The 20,463-nt window shown below is 39.1% G+C and overlaps 1 protein-coding gene across 4 annotated transcripts in view; it reads right to left on the bottom strand.

The window, feature by feature from the left end:
* cttnbp2 (cortactin binding protein 2) overlaps nucleotides 1–20,463 on the bottom strand; it is a 153,747-nt gene that overhangs the window by 44,812 nt on the left and 88,472 nt on the right. For all 4 annotated transcript variants that reach the window (XM_072267579.1, XM_072267577.1, XM_072267580.1 and 1 more), the window contains 5 exons: nucleotides 16,521–16,787; nucleotides 12,808–12,903; nucleotides 11,697–11,776; nucleotides 8,347–8,433; nucleotides 5,384–5,483 (listed from right to left, as the gene is read on the bottom strand). In XM_072267579.1, the coding sequence (XP_072123680.1) occupies nucleotides 5,384–5,483; nucleotides 8,347–8,433; nucleotides 11,697–11,776; nucleotides 12,808–12,903; nucleotides 16,521–16,787 (630 nt within the window). The remainder of the gene's footprint in view (nucleotides 1–5,383; nucleotides 5,484–8,346; nucleotides 8,434–11,696; nucleotides 11,777–12,807; nucleotides 12,904–16,520; nucleotides 16,788–20,463) is intronic.

Here is a 20,463-nt window from a genome sequence, read left to right as displayed (position 1 = left end):
GGATAGTCAAACCTGCCCAACACATCACCGGCACCAGGGACATGTATGCAGAAAGTCACCAGAAAAGGGCCAGTAACATCATGAAGGATCCCAACCATCCTGCTCATGGACTGTTTGTCCCACTCCCATCAGGATGGAGGCTACGTAGCATTCATACCAGGACTACCAGACTCAAAAATTTACTTTCCTTAAGCAGTAAAGCTATTCAACACCTCCACCAATTAACCGACCCCCACAACCCACAACCACCCAATACTTTACCATATCCTGTCAGATATAGATGCTCCTGTGCTGGGGGTAACTTTACAGACATACAACTGATGTATTTCATTATTGTGCTCTTTATCTTGTGTTTCTTTTTGTGCTGAACTGGATTCTGAGTAACAATTATTTATTTTTCCTTTACACTTGTGTACTGTAAATGACATTAAACAATCTTGAGCTACCAGGATAGGTGGCGGAAACACATCTAATCATCATGTTTGGCAGGTGTCTGAACAGGTACTTGATAGGGGAAGGCTGCGAAGGTTAGTGGCCTAACGTGGGGACATGGGATAATCATAGATGGGCATCTAATCAGTGTGGATGATGTGGGTGCAAACAACCCATTTCTGTGCTGGGCCTTTCTATAATAATGTCTTTGAACATGTATTGCCACAAGGCTACACGTAGACAATAGGTGCAGGAGTAGGCCATTCGGCCTTTCGAGCCAGCACCGCCATTCACTGTGATCATGGCTGATCATCCACAATCAGTACCCCGTTCCTGCCTTCTCCCCATATCCCTTGACTCCACTATCTTTAAGAGCTCTATCTCTTTCTTGAAAGCATCCAGATAATTTGCCTCCACTGCCTTCTGAGGCAGAGCATTCCACAGATCCACAACTCTCTGGGTGAAAACGTTTTTCCTCAACTCCGTTCTAAATGGCCTAACCCTTATTCTTAAACTGTGGCCTCTGGTTCTGGACTCACCCATCAGCGGAAACGTGCTTCCTGCCTCCAGCGTGTCCAATCCCTTAATAATCTTAAATGTTTCAGTCAGATCCCCTCTCATCCTTCTAAATTCCAGTGTATACAAGCCCAGTCGCTCCAATCTTTCAACGTATCTCACAACTTATTAACCTAACTCTACCACCACAGCATAACTTTTAAAAGAATATTTATTTAGTTATTGAGATACAGCGCAGAATAGGCACTGCCGGCCCTTCAAGCCACACGGCCCAGAAATCTCCTGATTTAATCTGAGCCTAATCACAAGACAATTTACAATGACCAATTAACCTAAAATCCGTTACTTCTCTGGACTGTGGGAGGAAACCGGAGCACCTGGAGGAAACCCATGTGGTCACAGGGAGAACGTACAAACTTCTGACAAGCAACAGCACAATTGAACCTGGGTCACCTGTACTGTAAAGAGTTGTGTGAACCGCTATGCTACGGTACCACCCTTTAAGCTACAGTACAATTGATTTGCTGCTACGAGGTATGATAAGGTGCCTACAGAAAGTATTCACTTCCCTTGGAAGCTTTCATGTTTTATTGTTTTACAACATTGGATCACAGTGGATTTAATTTGGCTTTTTTGATACTGATCAACAGAGAAAGAATCTTTTGTGTCAAAGTGAAAACAGATCTCTACAAAGTGATTTAAATTAATTATAAATATAAAACACAAAATAATCAATTGCATAAGTATTCACACCCCCCCTTTAAAATGGCACACTAGATTAGATTAGATTATGAGAACACTCAGTCCTCTTTTATTGTCATTCAGAAATGCATACATGCATTAAGAAATGATACGTTTCTCCGGAGTGATATCACAGAAAACAAGACAGACCAAAGACTAACACTGACAAAACCACATAATTATAACATATAGTTACAGCAGTGCAAAGCAATACCATAATTTGATAAAGAACAGACCATAGGCACAGTAAAAAAAAGTTTCAAAGTCCCGAGTCGATCAACTCCTGAGTCCCTGATAGCAGGCGGCAAAAGGGAGAAACTCCCTGCCATAAACCTCCAGGCACCGTCAATTTGCTGATACCTTGGAAGCAGCCGACCCCAGCCGACACTGAGTCCATCCGTCCAAAAACTCCGAGCTTCCAAGCAGCCTCTCCGATACAGCCTCCCGAGCGCCATCCTCTGCCGAGCGCCTTCGACTTCTTCCCAGCCGCTGAAACACGCAAAGCCGAGGATTTCGAGGCCTTCAGCTCCAGAGATTCCGGTTACCACACAGTAGCAGCGGTAGCAAAGCAGACATTTCAGAAGTTTTCCAGATGTTCCGCTGTGCTCTCACGTCTGTCTCCATCAAATCAGGAAAATCACTAAAAACACCAAATCATCACTGGTGCAGCCAATTGGTTTGAAAAGTCACATGATTAGTTAAACAGAGATCTGTTTTTGGAGACCTCTGTGCAGTCAAGGTGTTTCAATTGCAGTAAAAATATGCCTGTATCTAGAAGGTCCAACAGCTGGTGAGACAGTATCCTAGCAAAAACTACACCACGAAGACAAAAAAACAATGCAAGCAACTCTGCAAAAACATTATTCAAAAGCACAAGTCAGAAGATGAAGAACAAGAAAACTTCCAAGTCAAGAAATGGAAAGAATATGGCACAACTGTAAATCTGCCTGGAACATGCTATCTTCAAAAACTGAGTGACCATGCAAGGAGACTAGTGAGGGAGGCCACCAAGAGACCTATGACATCTCTGGAGGAATTACAAGCTTCAGTGGCTGAGATGGGACAGACTGTGCATACAACAACTGCTGCCGGATGCTTTACCAGTCACAGCTTTATAGGAGAGTGGCAAAGAGAAAGCCACTGTTGAAAACTACTCACATAAAATCTCAGCAGAGTTCGCCAGAAGACATGTGGGAGACTCTGAAGTCATCTGGAAGAAGGTTCTATGGTCTTATGAAACCAAAATTGAGCTTTTTGGCCATCAGACTAAATGTAATGTTTGGCATAAGCCAAACACCACACATCATCAAAAGCACATCATCCCTACCGTGAAGCATGGCGGTGGCTGCATCATGCAGTGGGAATGCTTCACTGCAGCAGGCCCTGGAAAGCTTGTGAAGGTAGAGGGTGAACTGAATGCAGCAAAATAAACAGAGAAATCCTAGAGGAAAACTTGATGCAGTCTGTAAGAGAACTGTAACTTTGGAGAAGATTTCTTTTCCAGCAAGACAATGACCCCAAGCATAAAACCAAAGCTACACAGGGATGGCTTAAAAACAACATAGTTAATGTCCTGGAGTGGCCAGGTCAGAGTCCAGACCTCAAACCAATTGAGGATTTGTGGCTGGACTTGAAAAGGGCTGTTCACTTTAGATTACTTTGTAGAGATCTGTTTTGACATGAAAGAGTCTTTTTCTGTCGATCAGTGTCAAAAAAAGCCAAATGAAATCACTGTGATGCGATGATGTAAAACAATAAAACATGAAAACTTCCACGAGGGGTGAGTACTTTTTATAGGCACTGTACTTTTCTATAAACAAGAATTATTTAGATTGATCATGATAACGCAGCTAATCACACACAAGCTTCCCTGCTATCAAGGACATCTTGCCTCATGCATCACCCTCACCCTGTGACATGCTCGCCTCACGGTACTACCATCAGGGAGGAGGTATAGGAGCTTGAAAAGCGACACTCCACTTTTAAGAACAGCTTCTTTCCCTCCACCATCAGATTTCAGAATGAGCCATCAATACTACTCTGTTGCTAGTCTTTTGTAATATTTAGTTACTAAATGTGACTTACAGTAAGCTTTATGTTTTGCACTGTTTTGCTGCTACAGAACAACAAATTTCATGATGTATGCCAGTTATAATAAACTGGATTCTGATTCATTTTGAGATTACCATCCTGAATTCACTATCAGCAACATCCTGGGGGGTGGGGAGATCACCATTCACCGGAAGCCTAACTGGAGCAGCTATCACAGCTGCAAGGGGGCGATCAAGGTGATGTAGTCAGTGGTGAGTACCCCAGCTCGTGTCTACAAATGGAATACTTTCCACTAGCTTGGACGAGTGCATGTCAAAAAAACAATTAAAAGTCAGAAAATATGCAAGATAATACAATCTGCTTAATCAGCACATAGTCAATCACCTTAAATATTCAACTCCTTACTACCATAACAGGTGGCGCGTGGCTAGGTGGTTAGGGCGTTGGACCAGTGATCTGAAGATCATGGGTTTGAGCCTCGGCCGAGGCAACGTGTGTGTCCTTGAGCAAGGCACTTAACCACACACTGCTCCAGTCTACCCAGCTGAGAATGGGTACCGACAAAATTGTTGGGGGTTAACCTCGCGACAGACTGGCATCCTATCCGGGGGGGGGATTCTCATACTCCCAGTCGCTTCACGCCACGGAAACCGGCATAAGCACCCGCCTGATGGGCCACAAGGCTCGTGACAGGCTTTAATCTTAGTACCGTAACACTACATTCCCTGAGCTGCCCCAAAGACACAGAGAAGAGCACTACCAAGTACTATTAAAGGTAATTTATTCTCAGTTGAATGGAAATTCTACTCTTGATGATGTTTACATAATTTGGTTATTATCCAAGTGTCTGAATTCTGCAAACCTGAATATCCATAAATTACCTTAGATATTGGTCCAGAATGTGCAGTGAGCAGTAAAGAAACAGCACAGCGCTTACTGTTGACCTTGAACACCTCCCACTAAGACCCAGCAGTCTCTGGCAAGAAACCTGCTCTGTCCGAAGAACACTGCCATCAGACTTCATTTCAATGGGAATCCCTGGTGCCTAGCAGCTGTGGTGTCATTAAGCTGACTGAGAAATCGCTTTAAAGAAATTTCGCAGACCATGAACCAATTTTGAATTAAGGTTTTAAATATTGTATGGAAGTCCATTTATAAGAATTAAAGTAGCAGCTGACACTTCAGAAGTAAACCTAATAAAAGCAAAAATACCCTCTTTCGAAAGATTCATGCAAAACAATCGACTTTACAGATCTGAATTATTTCCTGAGCAGTAATCATGGCTTTGCAGCATTAAAATATCCCATTAGCCATGTAACTAAAATAAAGGTTTTCAGAATATTAAACAGCAGGAACAATTCCAGGAATTTGCATAATTCCACGTGATTTCCCTTTATTGCTCAAGAGGATGCAGCAAGCGGGAGGATGCTGCTCTATTGAAAGCAATTTTCAGATTAGTCTGGAAATGTGTGAAAATCCTTGTGTTCCTGTTAGTTCCAAGGCAGGCACCACTACTTTCACCATCAATGCCACCACAAAACCAAGGTTGCTATTGACAAGAAATTTCATTCACACCACTGCACTGTCAGTTTTTTAATACTTTCATTTCTACAGAATGTCACCCCAATTACAAATCTCTTACCTCTTTGAATAAACAACTCCACCAGCTGGTCCTTTGATAAACTGGTTTCCATCTCAATCTGTATTATTTCACAGATGGAACCAATAGCTTCCTGCTTGTGCTGCAAGAATAGAAACACGTGGAGTGATTGCTTCACAGATCAGTCAGGAGTGATATAGATAACATACATAGAGTCTTACAAGCAGGCACTTCTCCTGATGTGGCTATGGAGATTAGATCCAAATGATAGATCAAGACTTTCTAAACACTGGCAAATTCATCGAATGCAGGATTTTGCCCTACTGTTAAGATAGGAGGATTGTTTCTTGATTCAGCATATTAGATTAGATTAGATTCAACTTTATTGTCATTGTGCCAAGTACAGATACAAAGCCAATGAAATGCAGTTAGCATCTAACCAGAAATGCAAAGGATAGTGTTATTTACAAAATAACTGTGAATAAAAAGTAAGTGTGACAGCACGCTAATATAAAAGTACTGAGACAGTACAATATGGGTGCAACATCAAGGATACATTAGAAAGAACACAGTAAAGCCTAATTAGAAAATAACTTGCACGAAATTTAAGCATTACACAATTGCCACCAAAATGAAGAGGTGTTTTACACTCAGACTAACCCAATTCACCCCAACATATACTAGCTGTGGCTCTGATGGAGCTATGGGGCTGGAGTCAAACTGCACCTGGTGAATCTGTCAGAATTGCAGAATCATAGTATAGTCAGAAGTGTGTGAAGTTAGATGTGCCCAGTACATTTCAAACTTCTATAATGCCTTGTGCAGGCACAGAAGTTTAGAATATGCTGACATATTCCATTACAAAGAAGGCAGGGCCACGTCTCTACTTTGTTAGAAGTTTGCATAGATTTTGTCATGCCATCTAAACTTCTACAGATATACAGTGGAGAGAATCCTGGCAGGTTACATCATGGCCTGGAGCACAAACATTAGTGCCAAAAACAGAAAAGCCGAGAAATTGTAGTGGTTACTGCCTAGTCCGTCACAAGAAAAACCCTCCCCAACACTGACCACACCTACAAGGAGCGCTGCCACAAGAAAGCAGCATCCATCAACAAGGACGGCCCACCATCCAGGCCATGCTCTCTTCTCGCTGCTGCCTTCAAGGTAGTGGTACAGGAGCCTTAGGTCCCACACAATCAGGTTCAGGAACAGTTATTACCCTTCAACCATCAGGCTCCTGAATCAGGGTGGATAACTTCACTTACCTAGACATTGAACTGATTCTACAACCTATGGACTCTCTTTCAAGGACTCTACAACTCATGTTCCTGGTATTATTTATTTACTATTTATTTATTTTTTGTATTTGAGCAGTTTGTCTTCTTCAGCACATTGGTTGTTTCTTAACCTTTGTGAATAGTTTCTCATTGCTTCTATTATATTTCTTTTTCTACTGTGAACAGCCACAGGGAAATATGGTGACATATACAAAGTTCAACATTTACTTTGAACATGCTCACTGTAACCACTGGCAGAATGTTAGCAAAATCGTACCATTACAACATTCACATGCACCACTTATGGTTTATGTTGGTCAATTTAGTATTTTGGATCCAAGCCCTGCTGCAGAGATATTATGAATCAGTTTGTCTTTTCCACTATTGTCACGGCCCACTGGACTTTGTGAGTTTGCTTTGAAATATGCACATCATAGAAAATAGAAAAATGGCAATATTTCTAAGTAAGCTGTCAGTGTTATCCATTACATAAAAACTCTCACAACTGTGTAATGTGTCCAATCCATTCCCTTGTCTTCATTTCAAATGGAAATTACTTATACTTATCGATTATATCTTTAATGGGAAGGTGCGACTTAGGAACAATAGAGTTTACATTATCAATCCTACTACAGACAGAATATATAATTAAAATAGATGAAGCCAAATTTTTTCCATTTTGGGCACAGTCAAACAGTGGTTGTATAGTAATGTCCCAGAAACACAGGTTTTGAGAAATGTTTGTTTACCCATTGTCACTCAGTCTCATTTGAAAAATGCATTTAGCAAACATAAATGCTACAAGGAACAATGATAATCAAGAAACATTTCATAGCTTAATATAAAAATCCTTTAAAGTTTATTCTGATATATTTCAACAATATTACCATTAGGTTTTGTTAAAGCAACTTTTAAAAAGAGATTGAGCACAAATGGATGCAGTTAACCAGTAATCAGAACTCCATTTGCGATTAAACAAAAAAATGATTTTTTAAAATTATTTTGAAATGATATTTTGTAACTACATTTACTAGTTAGGAAAATGCATGCTTCCAGCACTTTTAAAATGTACTTATTTTTGCTTTTGTAGCTTAAAGTTAATAAAGTATGCTCTTCAAACTGCAAACAAGAACGTCAGTGAAAACTAATGTAATTTGGGGCTTTGCCAGCCACAAAAATGTTAGCCGTTTCACTGCAAGCTGCGACAGAAAACTGGCTTGTGTTAATTTGTGTTGAAAATTTGCTGATCTTCATCATCTGTTTAGTCAAACTAACCTGGTTAAAATAAAAACACAGTCAACCAAAATATCAGGCCAATATATTTACTGAGCAGCTTTGTTATAAAAGCAGACTTAAGAATTTACACATACCTAAAATTAAAGACAGAATTCACAAGTATAAATGAAGAAATATTACAGCTGGTTGTCCAATTATCTGCATCCTTAATCCTGCTTTGTACATCCACAATTTCATTTGAGATTGGCCTATTTATTTTAAAAGTTTTATGACAAATAAAAAAAGACAGCCATGAGGAAATGTGTGTTTAGATCTACAATTCTCCAAAAGCAATCTTAAACATATGACAACATTGGCCGAGCAGATTGGCTAGAGGAGAGATTTCATTCAGGTTTTAAAAATCATGTTTAGTCTTCCTGTATAAACAAAAAACTTTTGAATTTAAAATGCTTAACAATGCAGAAAAGTATGATGAGGGAATCAATTTACCTTAATACAGTTTGCAACTTGGTGTGCAACATGGTCTTGACAGCTTCCCACTGGTCCATGAAAAATTACATTACGATATTGCTCAACCTGTTAAGACAATTCAAAATAAAGGTTCACACATCTGAGAGTTAACACAGAAAAAGTTGTAAATAAGCAGTTCTTGATCTCTGAAAAAACACACAACTGACACTTTAGATCAAACAGAATTCACTATGCCTCATATGCTTGACTGATTTTTTTTAAAAACATGGTCAGGGCAACATTTGTTGTTGCTAAATGGTATTTATAGACTTTCTGAATGCACCTGTTGAAGTCTTAGGCACTTAACCAAAGATGAAGCCCATTTTGATCCAGTTAGGAAATTTTGTGAATAGGGTAATCAGGCTGACAGGAAGTGAAAAGTGATGTTCTTCAAGGTTTTGTGCTGGAGCACATTTTCACAGTATGTTTAGAAACAACATAACTGCACATCCAGGTTTAGTGAGGACACAATAAGTGACATTGTTACGAGGTTTAGTTGAAAATATTGTGAAGAGATGATGTAAGATTAAATTATTAGTCAAAATGCGAAGGCATTGACTCTTTACCAAAATGGTGAAAGGCAAGAAAGAGAGGAGATTTAAAAATTCTCATTTCATATACACAGATCAACATGTCGCTTGTTCATTTGAGACAGTTCAAAAGTACATTGCTTATAAGGAAAATACAGGCTGAAGATTGCAGTGAGAGTATTGAATTGAATTGACTTTATTTCCTACATCCTTCACATACATGAGGAGTAAAAATCTTTATGTTACGTCTCCGTCTGAATGTACAATGTGTAAATTATAGTAATTTGTAATAAATAGTATGTACAGTAAGATGGGGGCCGGTTGGTGGTGTAGTGGTATCAGCACTGGACTTCAAGGCAGATGGTCCTGAGTTCAAATCCAGCCAGGTCCCACCTGGACAGCAGCAGTATCTGCGTGGAAGAAAGGCCTGGCAATCTGCTTCCGTATCTTGCCACGAAAACCCTTTAGACCCTATGGGATCGTGAAGAGTCAGACTCGACTTAACAACTGAACAACAGCAAACTGTAAGATGTACAACAGAACAGTCAATATAGCTTAGAAATACAATTGTGTCAGCATGAATTAATCAGTCTGATGGCCTGGTGGAAGAAGCTGTCTTGGAGCCTGTTGGTCCCAGCTTTTATGCTGCGGTACAGTTTCCTGGATGGTAGCAGCTGGAACAGTTTGTGGTTGGGGTGACTCGGGTCCCCAGTGATCCTTTGGGCCCTTTTTATGTATCTGTCTCTGTAAATGTTCTGAATAGTGGGAAGTTCACATCCGCAGATGTGCTGGGCTGTCCGCACCTTTCTCTGCAGATTCTTGTAATTGAGGGAAGTACAGTTCCCAAGACCAGGCAGTCAGTCAGGATGCTCTCAAGTGTACTCCTGTAGAAAGTCCTTACGATCTGGGGACTCATGCTGAACTTCTTCAAGCATCTGAAGTGAAAGAGGCACTGTTGTGCTTTTCTCACCACACAGCCAGCATGTACAGACCGCGTGAGACCCTCAGTGATGTGTATACTGAGGAACATGAAGCTGTTCACCCTCTCAACTCCAGATTCATTGATGTCAATAGGGTGAGCCTGTCTCTGTTCTTCCTGTAGTCCACAACCAGCTCCTTTGTTTTTGTGACATTGAGGGAGAGGTTGTTTTCTTGACACCACTGTGTCAGGGTGATGACTTCTTCTCTGTAGGCTGCCTCATTATTGTTTGAGATTAGACCAATCAGTGTAGTGTCGTCAGCAAATTTAATTGGCAGACAATGTGAAGGCCAAGGTCCTGAGCTTCTGGTCAAGCCTGAAGGAAATTATGGGGTTGAATGCTGAACTGTAGTCCGAAAACAGCATTTTCTCATGAGCATCCCTCCTCTCCAGCTGTGTAAGGACGGTGTGTGGAGTAGTTCAGAAGAGGTATATTTAAAAGTTTTATAAGTAGACCAGAAAACATCGGTGTGGTTCACTGGCTCCATCTTGGCATAGTCTGATATTTAGGATGGATTCTATTAGCTCTTCTGATTGCATCTATTGATCAAGCGATCTCGCAATCTTTTGAAGGACTTGGTAGAGTTAAGTTCAGCTTCACCAATAAATCTAAAATTTCTCCTTTATTCATAATAATTTCTTTTGTTTCTTAGCTAATGAAGTCTGCAGCAGACACTATCCATTTTACTCAACATTGCACTAGAAAGGATAAACTTGCAACAAATCACTGGGAGCTTGTTTTCTGTCAAACACAAGTCAATCAGGTGACTGAGTTTGTTTTTTTCAGTTTGTTTTTGAGTTTGTTGTCAGTGACTATTGAATGATTTAGAACATTTTTTGTGAACTAAATACTATATTAGATATTACAAATGAAAGTTTCTAAATACATTCAAAAAATACTATCTTATCCGTTAAGTATCTTATGGTTCTCTATTCTACATTTCAGGTAGCTACATATAATATAGTCTTTATCAATAATCTAAAAAATGATTTCAAATGTTTGTTTTAATGGTAAAGCTTAGCAATCAAAATAGATGCCCTTGAAATAAAATTCCATTTATATGGGAGGAGAAGATGGCGGCGCGACAGCAGTGCGCGCAGCCACTTCGGTGATGATGGCTGTTATTTGTCAAGTAGGGGACCGTGCACAATTCTAATTTGATGGAGACAGAAGTGAGAGCACGGACAAACATCTGGAAAACTTCTGAAATGTCCGCTTCGCTACCGCTGCTACTGTGTGGTAACCAGAATCTCCGGAGCTGAAGGCCCCGAAATCCTCGGCTTTGCTTGTTTCAGCGGCCAGGGCGAGGTTGAAGGCGCTCGGGAGGCTGTATCGGAGACGCTGTTCAGAAGCTCGAAGTTTTCGGATGGATAGACTCAGTGTTGGTTGTGGTCGGCTGCTTCCAAGGCATCGGCAAGTTGACGGTGCTGGAGGTTTATGGCAGGGAGTTTCTCCCTTTTGCCGCCTGCTATCGGGGACTCGGGAGTCGATCGACTCGGGGACTTTTGAGACTTTATTTACGTGCCCGTGGTTTCTTCTTCATCAAATTATGGTATTGCTTTGCACTGCTGTAACTATATGTTATAATTATGTGGTTCTGTCAGTGTTAGTGTCTGGTTTGTCCTGTTTTCTGTGATATCACTTCAGAGAAACATTATATCATTTCTTAATGCATGTATGCATTTCTAAATGACAATAAAAAGAGGACTGAGTGTTCTCATAATCTAGTATTAATCAAAAGCACAATATCATGCTGCATATTAAAAACTAAACAAATAACAAAGTACTTCATTTTAATATTAATATTTTTTTATCATACCAGCCGGAGGTAGTTCTGAAGTATACAGACAGGAATGAGAGAGGCATAAGCTATGCTGTCAAGGAACCCCTCCTGTAAAACTGTTGAAAATCAAGTGTTAGTAGTGTAAAATGTAAACTTTTATATATCATATATTCATTAGTCAGTACTGCACCACGGAAGGTTCAAACATTATCAGCAAAGTATGTAAAACAAAATGCACTACACAAGGACAAAAAGAATGACAAAATTGATGCCAGGTTAAAAAACATCACTGAAGATGTTACAAATGATAAATAGGGGATTTTATTTCGCAGTCAGACAGAAACACTAGATGTTTTTCAAAAAAAGTGTTCTATTATAAACATAAATGGACAGAAAAATAATGATAATACACCCTTGAGTTCTTGTTTAGTGTAGTTGGTGACTGATGTTTCACCCAGTATCCCATTATTTATAAAAATCTGATCTTGATGAAAATTATTACTGGATACAAGTTACCCAATTGGAATATTCCAAATGTAACTGCGCCCATTAAAAAGATATAAATTACACTAACATTAGAAAAGTCTGATTTCTTAAATGATTACATCATCCATTGTACAATTACTCTACAATAAGGCGCAAGTAAATTGCGCTAATTCAGTGTAACCATTTTACCAACTTCCTGTAAAATACATTATACATCAAAGGACCTTAGGGAAGTATGGACAACAATGAACAAAAGATTCAATAACTTTAGATATTTGGAAATTACAAGGGAAGATTTAGAAACATAGTTTCTACTTTCACTACATACTAAATAATAAAGAATCAAACTAAATTTACAATCTAACCATGCGCTTCTGGATTCCTTTAACTGAAAGATAATTTATCAAAACCTACCAATACTAAACCTAAAATACCTTATTAAAGAAATCAGTAAGGATCATTACAATCAAAGATGAAGTTAAGATTTCATTTAAAATTAAATCAAGAGTAGCTTGCTCATACTGAAAACATAATTTACTGAATTGATTCTTCCTGTGTTTTAACTTCGAAAAAATCAGGATGGACTTAGAGAATAAAACAGAAGGTAAGCAAGCAGCAATGACTGTAATTTATAGTGTCACAGTAACAGAAATAATCTAACCATTTAAGAATACCGTGACAAAATTATTTTGGCTCCATTTTATCAATGACCAAGGAGAGGCTGTCAAAATGTGTCCTGGCATCCAAATTTCATCACCTGTAAAAGAAACATGAAATTTAAGTTTGTGCTACAATTCAGAAGCAGATCCCCTTCATTTTTACCATCTTGAAGCCAAAACAATAGGGAACAGAAATGCTCCATCAATATTGGTAAGCAGCAGAAAACCTATAGTTTCAGATGAACATACATTTTCACCAACAAATCACAGGCTGGCCTAAATCATGTGGATCCTCAAGTCATTGTCATCATTTAATAAGCTTGTGGGAAATCTGATTGTAATCAGAACTCTGCATTTCTGTCTACCCACAGTATGTTCTTGCTTTGCTTATTTAGAGTCCATCAATATTTGCCTTAAAGATATTCAATAGCTTCTTCCATCACCACTGTGAGTTTCAAAAATTCCTGACCTTTGAGATTAAAGAAAAACTTAATTGCATCAGCCATTTTAAATAGGCAACCCTTTACTGTTAAATAGTGAACCCTAGTTCTAGATTCATCAACAAGAAAAAACATTCTTTCCACATCCCCCATCAAGACCTCTCAGGATTGCATATGTTTCAATCACTGTTGCATGATAAAATGCAACTCAACCTGTCCAATCTTTCCTCAAGATGAGCCACTCAATTCTAGATACATATCCAGAAAACCTTCTCTCAACTGCTTCCAATGCATTAACATTCTTTCTTAAATCAGGAAACCAATACTGAACTGTACTCCAGATAATGGACTCACTAATGTTTTCTGTAACTAAAGCTCACATACAAATTAAGAACAGGAGTTGCTCACTGGCTCCTCAGCCCCACTAAACATAACTTCTGTGTGTATTCAGTCCCTCTAGAAATAAACAATAAGCTCATCCAATTACTAGCTGTATCTACCTACTAATATTTTGCAACAAGTGCATTAAAGTATTATCTCACCATTTAAATAATATGCTGCATTTTACCTTTCCTACCAAAATGTACAGATTCCACATTAACCTATATTATATTCCATTTGCCATAAGTTTTTTCTTGCTCACTTAAACCTATTAATGTCCATTTGAAAGCTCTTCTAAACAATAGTTCCCAACTCCTAAAGTTTGTAAAGGAGCACTTGGACTCTCGGCAGCTTTGTCCAAGTCCTTAACATAAATTGCTAGAAGTTGTGACCCCAGTAGCAATCTCCAAGGTATACCTATTGCTTTATCTTTGATTCCAAGAAAGACTCATTTGTGCCTACTATTTGTCAATCTTCTGTCCACACCATTATGCTAACTTCTGCAACTGGAGGTTTTATTTTCTGCTGTTAATTTGATGCAGCACTTTATCAAATGTTTCATGGATCGTATAATAAATTCAACATTTCTCCTTTATCCATGACACTTCTTTAAAGAGTTCTTAATTTATTATTTATTATAATTTATTAATTGGTCTAATATGATTTCCCTTCCCCAAAACCATGCTGTTCTGATTATCTTGAAATTTTTTGAGCGCCCAGCTATATGACTTTAATAACAGCTTTTAACCTTATGACAGATGCCAAGTTAATTGTACTGTAATTTTCCTGTTTTCTATCTTTTTTTTTTAAAATGAAGTGATTTTGCTATTTTTCAATGAACTAGAACAGTCCCCATACCCAGACTTTTGGAAAATTAAAACCCATGCCATCATCAACTTTTTTCCTTCCTCCGAGCATCTAATTTACTATTCCTTACCTCATTATAAATGATATATTTCTGGATATATCTATCATGAAGAAACATGCAAAACATCCACTTCATTTATCTACCACCTCCTTCGTTACTATTATTAACTCCACAGACTCATTTTCTAAAGAACCATATGTTCACCTTCTGAATTTTTCTCTCTCACTTCAATAGAAATTACTACAGTATTTCTATTTCTGGTTTGTGTGCTATTTTTTCTTCCATTTCTGTCTTTTACATGTTGTACTATATTCTGACTTGCCATCTGCTTTTACTGTAATTCTGATACCATCTTCTTTTTTAAGTTAATTACAGATAATGTACTCGCCCTCTTGGATTTTTTTCTTTCTACAGGAAGCATCTACTCTAAGCTTTCTGAAAAGTTTGCTACTTTACCTCAATTGACCAATCCCTTAATCCAATTTCTTATTCTAGGATAGTGATCTCAGAGGTTTCTTTTATACTGAATGCAGCAAGATGACATCAAACTAGGCTTGAGTTCACTGTAGGAGTGGAAATTGTGAAGAGATGGGCATTTTGAGTTTCATTCTGAGTATTCATACAAAGTGCTCAAATCCATCCTTAACCCATCAATTCAGGGCTAAGTTAACAGCTATGGATAGGATGATGGCATGAAAAAAAAGGGTAGAGGAATTTTAAAAATAAAACACAAGTTTCCCTTAAAATAAGTTAATGAAAAATGTGAACAGAATAATTATAAAATAATAAGCACTTACTGCTGAAGAGAAGGTTTTAAACTTTTGATCACAATCAACAACTGTTTTAATCCGACGTTTTAAGCACGGTTTGTAAGGACAAAAATTATGCATCCAGGTAAAATTTACATGGATGGGACCAAACAGAAAGTATTTTTTGAACTTCCTCAGTCCCCTTTCACCATGAAACAGTGGTGTTGAATGTTAACATACAGTTCCTCTGCAATTATAATACTCCTGAAACTTACAGACTACCAAACCAACACAGATTTTCACGGGTCTCACAGTCAGTTTATCAATGAAATGCCTCACAAAATACACGATAAGTGCTATGACAATTCAAGGTGTAGCATTTGAGATACAGCAATTGAAGCATATTAATTTTCAAATCTGTTGTAAAATTGCTCCCAAAGAATAAATCTGCTACATTTTTGTTTTACATTGTCCTCTTACTTCCTCCCTTGTACCTCTGTTAAGTCCACTTGCGAAGAAAAAGGATTTCAGGATGTATATTGTATACATTTCTCTGACATTAAATGCACCTTTGAAACCTTTGGGACTTCAGATATGCTGCATGCAGTTACCGAGAGGCAAATGATAGTGTACGGTTGGAAATATATCTTGTGGGCCAGTTAGCCTTGATAATCTAAAGTGCAATTTGTACACTTGAAGGCTGATTAGCTCCCAGGATTGAATACACACTTTCCATATTATGTTAATAGAAAACAGACAACTTTCTTCTTGAAAGAACGAGGGGTGCTGGAAAAAGTAAAAAAAAATTACATCCCTCGTGCAATGGAGATTCCAAGAATTCTGCAACAGAGTTCAGATACAGATTGCAGGACTGTAGTTATTGTGAAATTTTGGGATTTAAAGAGTAACAGCATGAACTTGCGTTGATATGTAACATTACTGACATAATGAAAATTATGATAAAATTAGACACTTTTGGCTCAAAATTAAAAATTAAGATAGTGAAAAAAAATGGGCAAAGCAGTAGATTTCAGGAGTATATTAAACATCAGGGAAGCATAGGAAGATAGAGAGATGTTTAGGGAGGCCATCCAGACGTTGGGGTCCAGATAACTGGAGGCACAATCTGACTAAACGCAGGATATCAGAATTAGAAGAGTTTTCAGGTGTTCAACCAACAAAAAATTGGGCAGTGAAGAACTTTATCTAAATGAGCGTTCATTTTCAAGGTTTCTGTGAAACTGGTGGTTTCTCAGATGGTCCAAGCCAACATGTACCTATTGCAATTGCAGAAATGCCACTTGAAATGAAGTCATATTCAGTACTATACACAAGAGTTGAAGTCTCTGGCAATTCCCATCCATGCATGACATCTTTGTAGTGATTCTTCAGTGTCACTGTTACAGCTCTAGACAGGTCATCCCAGGTAGTCTGTATGTAGATGATCAAGCTGCCAACTGCAATGTTTTTCTCCACATGTTCAGTACTGCTAGAAATCTGTTCACTGTGTTTCATTGAAATTTGTAGCAGTACCTTATGCGCACCTGTGGAACAAAATATATAAGCAAAAATAATCAATGTGAATTAACACAAATACGCTACAACACATCATACACAGAGAAATCACAACACAATTACGATCACTGTTAACTCCAAATTGTTAAGAAAAACTTGCACACAAAAACTGACACTGATAATACTGGGCAAAATCTTTAAAAGCATCTTTGCTGCAATGTGGCCTTTAAAAAGGGCTGTTGCTAACTAACCAGCTGACGTGTAATTAGATAAATGCTACGGTCCATCTCTCACACTTTTCTTTTTTTTTTTGGGCGTGTGCCTGCGGGCGTGCCAGTCTGTGCATCTGCGTGCCAGTCTGTGCGCCTGCGTGTCCGTGCAGGTGTCCGCGATGATGTCTTTTGCATGACTTTTACAAGGTGCTGAGCGAGAGAGAGACTGTGTGGCGCACCACTCCTCATACAGTCATTTGTCGCAGTATTTTTCCTTTATTTTACGAGGTCGAGTTGCATTCTCGACACTCAAACCGGCACAGAGGGAAAGTGTACTCGGGGGCGGACCCGACTAGTTTTGAACCTGGAAACCTCCGCTTCCGGGTCCAGCGCCAATGTCGTTGCGCCACCAACCGGCCCTCTCTAACACTTTTTAATTGATACACAGGTTAACATCTGGTAAAATGAATCAAAATTTAACGAACCGATCACTTCAGGACACATCATATATGTGATTTTTTTTACCTAAAGCCTACAGATGGCAAAACTTAAAGGTGCTTCCAATAGTTAACAGGGCTAAGAAACTTAATAATAAGTGAGTGGGCTCCCCAAGAGTAGACATGGTGAGCAGTTACTTCATTAAAAATAATAAACACAAGATATTCCTGCTGAGCTCCTCCAGCATTTCACGTTTTGCCATTGTCAATGAGGTTTGGAATGTTTGAGGCCTAGGGTTGCCAACCTGTTGTCCGTAGACCCCTAGGTTAATGGTAAAGCTCCATGGCATAAAAAAGGTTGGGATCCTTTGTTTAGGCCAAGAATCTAAACCATCCCAAGACTGGGTTAATGCAGGCAGATGAAGTTCCGTTTTTAGGATCATATTTCATACTACTCAAACAGGAAAGCACGACTTGATATCAAAATAAAATTAGTCTTGCCAGTAAAATAATAGAGTAACACAGCTTGCACAAATGATTCCACGAAAGACAATAGAACTGATTTTTGGAAGTGGAGTACAACTCAATTACAGAATTATATTTTGTACAGTATTTCGTATCACTGAGGAAGCCTGAAATTCTGCTCTACAATTCAGAATCTGAAGAAACTGCTTTGCAGCAGCTGTGCAGAGACAAAAGGAATTGAAGTTTCAAAATAAAGAGTGGAAAAATGGAAGGAATAATGAGGTATTGTTTGTGGACCATTCAGAAATCTGATGGTGGTGGTGAAGTTGCTCCTAAACTCTTGAGTGTGGACCTTCATGCTCCTGTACCTCCTTCTCAATGGTAGTAACAAGAAGAGGGACGGATGATGACAATTTGAGGTGCTACTACTTGAAGGTGTCTTTGATGGTAGGAAGGGTTGTGCCCATGATGCAGCTGGCTGAGACTAATGATTAGCTTAAATGCATAACCTGGGGTTTTAGACATTTCAGCTCTGGGAAATAAATACCATAAGAACATAAGATAAAGGAGCAGAATTAGGTCATTAAGTCTGCTTTGCCATTTCATCCTCTCAGCCCCAGTCTCCAGCCTTCTCCCCGTGTTCCTTCACGTCCTGTCCATTCAAGAAACTTACAACCTCTTCCTTAAATATACATAAAGACATGGCCTCCACAGCTGCCAGTGGCAGAGAATTGCACAGATTCACCACTCTTTAGCTAAGGAAATTTCTCCTCATCTCCGTTCTCTCTTCTGAGGCTTTGTCCTCTGGTCTTAGACTCTCTCACCGTATGAAATATCTGCTCCATATTAACTCCATGAAGGCCTTTAACCATTCAATAGGTTTCAATTAGTTCACCCTTCCATTTTTTTCTGAATTCTAGTGAATACAGGCCCAGTGCCATCAAAAACTCTTCATATAACAAGCCATTCAATCCTGGAGTCATTCTTGTGAACCTCCTTTGAAACCTCTCCAGTGTCAGCACATCCTTTCAAAGATAAGGAATCCAAAACTGCTCACAATACTCCAAGTGAGGCCTCACCAGTGCTTAGTAAAGTTTCAACATTACATCCTTGCTTTTACATCCTAGTCCTCTTGAAATGAATGCTAATATTGCATTTGCCTTTTTCACCACAGACTCAACCTGCAAATTAACCTTTGGAGAATCCTGCTCAAGGACTCCTTAGTTCTTTGCACCTCAGTTTTTTTTTGTATTTTCTCTCCACTTAGAAAATAGTCAAACCTTTCATTTCTTCTACCAAAGTGCGTGACAATACACTTCCCTACACAGTATTCCATCTGCCACTTCTTTGCCCATTCTCCTAACCTGGCTAGGTCCTTTTGTAGCCTCTCTATTTCAGCAAAACTACCTGCCCCTCCACCTATCTTCATTTCATCTCCAAACTTTGCAGCAAAGCCATCAGTTCCATCATCCAAATCACTTACATATAATGTAAAAAGAATCGATCCCAACACAGACCCCCTGTGGAACAGCACTAGTCACTAGCAACCAACCAGAAAAGCCTCCTTTTTTCCCCCAGTCTTTGCCTCCTGCCAATCAGCCACTGCTTTATCCATGCTAGAATCTTTCCTGTAATACCATGGGCTCAATGCTTATAAAGCAACCTCATGTGTAGCACCTTTCCAAAGGCCTTCTGAAAATCGTAATTTACAACATCAACTGATTTTCCTTTGTCTATCCTACTTGTTATTTCTTCAAAGAATTCCAGCAGATTTGTCAGGCATGATTTTGCCCTGAGGAAACCATACAGATTATGGTCTATTTTATCATGTTCCTCCAAGTACCCCAAGATCTTATTCTTAATAACCGACTACAACATCTTCCCACCACTGAGGTCAGACTAACTGGCCTATAGTTGCCTTTCTTCTGCCTCTCTTCCTTCTTGAAGGGTGGAGTGACATTTGCAATTTTTGCAGTCTTCAGGAACCATTCCAGAATCTGGTGATATTTGAAAGATCATTACTGTCTGTTCTACTCTATCTATCCCTCTCATAATCGTATAAACCTCTGTCAGATCTCCCCTCAGCCTCCACCGCTCCAGAGAAAACCAAGCAAGTGTGTCCAACCTCTTGTTATAGCACATACCTTCTAATCCAGGCAGCATGCACCCTCTGCAATGCTACACCTTTCTTATAATGGGTGACCAGAACTGTACGTAATACTCCAGATACAGCCAAGCTAGAGTTTTATAAAGCTGCAACATAACTTCCTGACTTTTGAACTCAGTGTCTCAACTAATACAGGCAAGCATGCCATATGCCTTCTTAACCACCCTATCAACCTGTGCAGCCACCTTCAGGGAACAATGAACTTGAACCCCATGATCCCTTTTCTCCTCAACACTGTTAAGAGTCTTGTCCTTAACAGAGTACTGCCTCTTTACATTTGATCTACGGAGGTGCAGCATTTGGCTGGATGTTGAAATAACAAACTCTATCTGCTATTTCTCCACCCGTATCTGCAATTGATCAATATTGGGCTGTATTCTTTGATAGCATTCTATTCTATCCACAACACCACAAATATTTGTAT

The sequence above is a fragment of the Mobula birostris genome, chromosome 9, assembly GCF_030028105.1.
Source record: "Mobula birostris isolate sMobBir1 chromosome 9, sMobBir1.hap1, whole genome shotgun sequence".
NCBI lineage: Eukaryota > Metazoa > Chordata > Chondrichthyes > Myliobatiformes > Myliobatidae > Mobula > Mobula birostris.
This window is presented reverse-complemented; position numbering and strand designations above follow the sequence as displayed.